At 44.3% G+C, this 6,503-nt stretch overlaps 1 protein-coding gene across 1 annotated transcript; it reads left to right on the forward strand.

The window, feature by feature from the left end:
- Positions 1-833: 833 nt before the first annotated feature.
- kcnj2a (potassium inwardly rectifying channel subfamily J member 2a) lies at positions 834-6,255 on the forward strand. Its single transcript, XM_054598438.1, has 2 exons — positions 834-975; positions 3,054-6,255. The coding sequence occupies exon 2, from the start codon at positions 3,297-3,299 to the stop codon at positions 4,578-4,580; it is 1,284 nt and encodes a 427-aa protein (XP_054454413.1). The 5' UTR covers positions 834-975; positions 3,054-3,296; the 3' UTR covers positions 4,581-6,255.
- The last annotated feature ends 248 nt before the right edge of the window (positions 6,256-6,503 follow it).

The raw sequence follows: 6,503 nt of genomic DNA on the forward strand, positions 1-6,503 counted from the left end.
AACACGGCCACGGCCTGACCTGAAATTATAGGGCAACAGATGCATAGTCTAAACATCCGAAGCAACTCGATAGCTCAGTGGAGAAAGACAGTCATATCAGGCATGGAGGCCTTTATTGAGTGAGTCATTCTTTCCAACAGAACACTTTTTCCATGCCCACATTTAAAAAATGAGATCTATAAACACCAGGGATATCACAAAAAAGAATAATAAGAATAATAATAATGAGAGTGACAGGCGGTTGATGTGTTCACTGTCAGCAGCAGGTGGTAACAAGGACACCGGTCACACTGATTGGAGGGTTTTAATTCGTCTGCAGAAAGAAAACTTTTTTGTTTTGTTTTGTCTCTAATGTTCAAAGTTACAGCATATCTGTTTCCTTATTGTAAGAATTCAAACTTTTATGCAGAGCTTAAAAAACTGAATCTGTAAACTGTGTGTTTGATATAAATCTATGAAGAAGTAGTGCCATGAACCAGATTTAAGCTCTACATGAAAAAGCCTAAATGTATCATTTTCTGGTATTTACTTTTGTTTAAATCTATTTTTTTCCTTCCTCCTCTTATTTCTATTAAACCCTCTGATTGAGGATGAAGTGGCGTCGCTCAATTACAGTCAAATTGCTCTGCGTGGTTTGCATGTTGCGTTCAGGACGCACCGGCCACACACACGCATGAAACGGCTCAGAAACCCGGTCTGCTCGGTGCGCGCGCCGCCCCCGGCCCATGGCGAGAGGAGGGGCGCGCGCAGCCATGTGGGCGGGCCCGGGCCGGTGCGTGCCGTTTAAAACGCTTTGGGGGAACTCGTAGCGAAGCACATTACCGAGACCGGTCCTCCGGAGATGTGAGGGACGAGGTTCAAACTTCAAACTTTATCCTGCTCCAAAAACAAAAACAACAAGCGCGCGGGAAACGACTTCGAGGCTCGCGGCTGGATTATATTTTAACATGCATCCGGTCTCCAGATGAGCAACAGGTAACGGAAAACAGCAGCACGTTATTGAGCTTTAGTGTGAGAGGTGGTGCGTTTAACAGATGCCATCTTTTGGTGAACGCGTTCATGTGGTGATGGTGCTTTTACGCACGACTTCTGTCGCCAAAAGGTCCACTTTATGCGTCCTTCTCCTTCTTGCTCCATTTCTAAACGTTTTAAGACTAGTGTGTGCGTGCGTGCGTGTGTGTGTGTGTGTTTGTCAGGCTGTGTGTGTGTGTGTGTGTGTGTGTGTGTGTGCGTGTGTGTGTGTGTGTGTGTGTGTGTGTGTGTGTGTGTGTGATAATTGAACCAGAAGTTGGTTCCCTCTCTGACCCGCACCTGTTAACATTTGTCGCTGGCATTTGGTGCATTCTGAGAGCAGCTCTGCCTCCAACACTCACATACTACATCTAATAATACTTTTCAGACACGCCATAATAATAATAATAATTATAATAATAATAATAATAATATATTCATAACTATTTGAATCATGATTATATGAGTTTATTATTTAAGGAGTTCAGACCTCCCTCTTAGTTTTCATGCAAATAAAAATAAAGATTTGTTTTCTTAAAATAAAATATATATTTTTAAAACCTGTTCATTGAGATGTTTACCTTTCATCTTAAGGAAAGAATGCTTACCAACGCATCCTCCTCAGTGATTTAGGGTCATTTATGCATCTACATTAGATGCTTGTAGTTGTTTTGGAACTTAATACAAGTGTGTGTGTGTGTGTGTGTGTGTGTGTGTGTGTGTGTGTGTGTGTGTGTGTGTGTGCGTGTGTGTGTGTGTAAAACCCTTGCAGACAAATTGCATCAGCCAGTTTGACTTTTTGCAGTTGTGAACCGACAGTATGACTCAGTGATCTGCAGCCATGTGTATTTATGTATTTATTTATATATATATGTGTGTGTAAATATGCAGCATGTGATGCCGGCCCTTCAGGCCTGAAGAACTTTACAGTTTTTCTCCTCAGACCCCAAAGTTAAATCTCCTGTTTGTCGGAGAGAAACCCAAACTAGAAGATAACACGACGCGGCTGCAGCAGGTCGATTCAGATGTCGTTGCCAGGACATCCAGAACTAATGAGTGGTGTTTGAGCAGAGCCAGCAGAATCCTCTCAGGACAGCCATTACTGCAGCAGAGAGGAACAAAACCTCTGAGGGCCCTCTGACAGTCAACAAGCTGAGCATCTCTTCTGCACAGCCGAACTTGCACACAATAATAACAGACACTGAGCAGGATTCACATGAGGCTGACTCACTTAGACTTTCTGCAAAGCTTACTGTTAAAACTGCTTAATTATCATATTTGATTTGGATATTTAAAGTTGAAAGATGCAAATAACAACAGGACTGCTTCCAAATTAAGCTGCACATGCAAATTGTCTTCCATCCGTCTTGCTTTTGAGAAGGCATTACATGTGAAAAATTGCATTAAATAATGCACCGCTAAGCAACTCACACAAACTCAGAAGTTTGCAAGTGATTTTACGATTAATCCGTCTTAAAATCCAGACTGGATGTTGCTTATGGTTCAACTTGTGGTGCATTTTCTTGCCGTGTATGAGTCAAGAGATGACTATAAGAAAAATGATCTGCATATCTACAATTCTCAGTTAAAGTCTTAAAATCCATCCATCAGATGTGCAAAAGCTTCAGCTCATGGGATCCTGCAGAAACTCTGTAACCCACAATCTGAGTCAGAGTCAGCGCCGGGCAGCCAAGAAAAACACAGTGGACTTTGTGAATGACCAATGACGGGACCCGGGTGCAATTACAGGGTGGCCTCTGTCAGTGAAAGTTGAAATGTTGGATGAGGGTTAAATATCTCCATGTTGTTGTTTGTCATAACTGGATGAAATATTGTTGGCACGGAGAGCAGAGTGGGACGTTTTTGATGTTTTTTCTCATGCTGCCCGCACGTCTGACTGATCAGTGATGAGGTTATTAAATCTGACATGTTCATCGTTTCTGACGATGTTGTCGATAAATGCCCTGAACGTGATTTTATAAAAGTTGATTTGATCGATCTGCAACTGCTTTGACTTACAGACTTCTGTTTTCTTGTTGCAGATGAACTCCATGAGGTCCAGTCAGCTGACGAAAGAGGAGTGACCACTTCACCCTCCTCCTCCTCCTCCATCTACGTGCCATTGAGGCTACAGAGGCGCCCTTTCGGCCCGCCTCATTATCGTCACCATTTCCTCTCCTAGTTGGACCCCCAGAAGTGCTTCAAAACTGTTTCTCCAACGCTTTTTCCAGAAACTTAGACTGTTTTCCAAAGCAGAAGCAGCACAGCCCTCCCAGACTGAGGTGATGGGAAGCGTGCGAGCCAGCCGCTACAGCATTGTGTCATCAGAGGAGGACGGCATGAAGCTCGCCACTATGGCGGTTTCCAGCGGCTACGGGAACGGCAAGAGCAAGGTGCACACGCGGCACCAGCCGCAGAGCCGGTTCGTGAAGAAAGACGGCCACTGCAACGTGCAGTTTGTCAACGTGAGCGAGAAGGGCCAGCGGTACTTGGCCGACATCTTCACCACATGCGTGGACATCCGCTGGCGGTGGATGTTCATCATCTTCTGCCTCGCCTTCCTCCTGTCGTGGCTGTTCTTTGGCTGCATTTTCTGGCTGGTGGCCATCTTCCACGGCGACTTGGAGAACAATGGCCAGAAGTGCGTCTCCAACGTGAGCAGCTTCACCGCTGCCTTCCTGTTCTCCATCGAGACGCAAACCACCATTGGCTACGGCTACAGATACGTGACGGACGAGTGCCCGGTCGCCGTCTTCATGGTGGTTTTCCAAAGCATCGTGGGCTGCATCATCGACGCTTTCATCATTGGCGCCGTTATGGCGAAGATGGCGAAACCCAAGAAGAGAAACGAGACTTTGGTTTTTAGCCATAACGCCACGGTGGCCATGAGGGACAACAAGCTCTGCCTGATGTGGCGTGTGGGCAACTTAAGGAAGAGCCACCTTGTGGAGGCGCACGTGCGGGCGCAGCTTCTGAAGTCCCGGACGACGGCAGAGGGGGAGTACATCCCCCTCGACCAGATGGACATAGATGTCGGCTTCGACAGCGGAGTCGACCGCATCTTCCTGGTCTCCCCCATCACCATCGTCCACGAGATCAACGAGGACAGCCCCTTCTACGATATGAGCAAACAGGACCTGGAGACCTCTGAGTTCGAGATCGTGGTCATCCTGGAGGGCATGGTTGAGGCGACCGCCATGACCACACAGTGCCGCAGCTCCTACATTGCCGGCGAGATCCTCTGGGGCCATCGGTTCGACCCGGTGCTCTTCGAGGAGAAGAACTACTACAAGGTGGACTACTCACGCTTCCACAAGACGTACGAGGTGCCGAGCACCCCGCTGTGCAGCGCCAGGGACCTTGCAGAGAAAAAATACATCCTCTCAAACTCCAACTCCTTCTGTTACGAGAACGAGATGGCGCTGGAGAACAAAGAGGACACGGATGAGGGGAACGGGGGCAGCGTCGGGCCCGACGGCACCCAGACAGACAACATCTCTGAGACCGAACACAGCCAGGCCACGGTGCCGCCGGAGCCCCGGCCTCTGAGACGAGAGTCAGAAATATGACTGTTCGGAGCTAAGACCTCACGCGAGGGATTTTTCTAAAAAAAAAAAAAAAAAAATCACCTCTCTGCTCCGAAGGGCACAACGAGCCGAGCTGGGCCTTTTGGGTAGAGGACAAGCTGAACGGTACTGCTGTAAGGGGGGCGGCAAAGGTTTAGGACTTTGTATGCAAGGGTCTGCTTGGCTGCATACAGTATGACAAAACACGGCACTATGAACCATGTGCATATTGCAGGAAGAATTCTCCACGAAGGCCCCATGAATGTGTGCTCAGTGTCGGGTGACCGCAGCACGACCGGAGAGGAAAGGAGCTTGTTGAGGACTTTGAAAACGTGCAGGCATGTCTCAGTTTGTCTGTCCGGCATGAATAAGACACTTTCACAAAAGGGTTTTCTTTTTTTTTATAGTTAGAACATGTTCGCAAAGTGCTGCTAGAAAAAAAGTTTAACTGTGTGCCTTCTCATAGAACCAAAGAGAACACGAGCGGTCGATGTCTGGAACAAAGAAGGTACACGTAGAGTATTTTGTTCACGAGCTGGTCTCACAGAGGTCTGAATAAACCGCACCGAAACATTTCTGAATGCAAAGAAGTCTCCTGCTTTGTCCTTTTTATGCAGTTTTCGATCTAAGAGACTGTTCATTGCTGGTCAGACCGATAGACACATGCCTGCTCATGTCAAGAGACGGAGTATTAACGGCATCAAACTGACAGAAGAATCACTAATTTAAACAGAGACCGGGGTAAATATGAGAATCTGAATGTTCTTAAAAGTGCTGCTATGATGTTGCTTCTTTTTATTTCTTTTTTTTTTTATTTTTTACGATTGATAAATAAGATACCAGAGAGTATTATTATCATAGATATGTGTTTCTTAAAAACAACACCTTCTTAGATTTGGTACAGAGAAGTAGAAACGTTTAGGTTTGTTTTTCAAGAATGTGTGTACAGTTTTATCTTTTTTATTTTTTTTAACTTTTTTATCTTGAGCCACTTCATCAAGCCTTAATCTGGAAAAGGGAGAAAGTGAAGATGTATAAATCCACCAAAGTGGCAAAGGCTTTACTACACAGGACGGTAAACAGGAAGCAGTAGCTCTGTTGTGTTTGAACTAAAAACAACAACGCACTGATGTTATGGACGATTTTTAAGCGTCAACTTGAACCACAAAGTTGATTTTTATTTTTATTTTTTTTATCCAAACTTGCTTTTCAAAAGGCAATAAAATATGATGAAATCTCCTTTCTAATATCTGAATCTGATACAGTGTTATGATTGGAGATTGTATGAATTAGTTTCTTGCAAAAATATCAAATCAAAGTAAAAACATTTTCTATCCCTTTTTTTTAAGCCGTTATCATCGTCTCTTTCATTCCCTGTTGTACTGCTTCTGTTTTACTTGAGGATGGGGGATCCGAGAGCGTAGTTCGAAGCCAAATGTACTGTAACCGCGGCGATTGAGGGTGACTGCACAAGAGTTTGCATCAATACAAATTTATATCCTGTATCCTTATTTTGTGTGTGTTACTGAAGGCCGTACATGTGTAAATACCTCCCTCCCTGTTGCAGTTCTTTTGTACCAGTCTTCCAAATGTACTGAAAAAAACCACGGAATGTACAGATTTTTGTATTAATATTAATATTATTATTGTACATGATATTATATTGTTCTTTTTTCAATAAAATGTCGGTGGACAAACAGAATCATGCTGTGTGGCTCGTGATGAGAGGCAGAAACAAAGTTTACATTCGTTATTTAGGTTTTACAAAAACAGGTCAGATTTAAGTATTTTATACAAAGCTTTATTCATATGTTACTTTTCAAAATCTTACTGTGACACTATAATGTGACAGTAACTGGGTACATTTACACAGTTACTTTAGAGGTACTTTATTTTAAGCTATATGCATCAGCAATAAAATAAATT

This window comes from Anoplopoma fimbria, chromosome 5 (genome assembly GCF_027596085.1).
Source record: "Anoplopoma fimbria isolate UVic2021 breed Golden Eagle Sablefish chromosome 5, Afim_UVic_2022, whole genome shotgun sequence".
Taxonomy (NCBI): Eukaryota; Metazoa; Chordata; class Actinopteri; order Perciformes; family Anoplopomatidae; genus Anoplopoma; species Anoplopoma fimbria.

Coding starts and splice junctions, on each gene's coding strand:
- kcnj2a (XM_054598438.1), top strand. CDS start 3,297: ATGGGAAGCGTGCGAGCCAGCCGCTACAGCATTGTGTCATCAGAGGAG.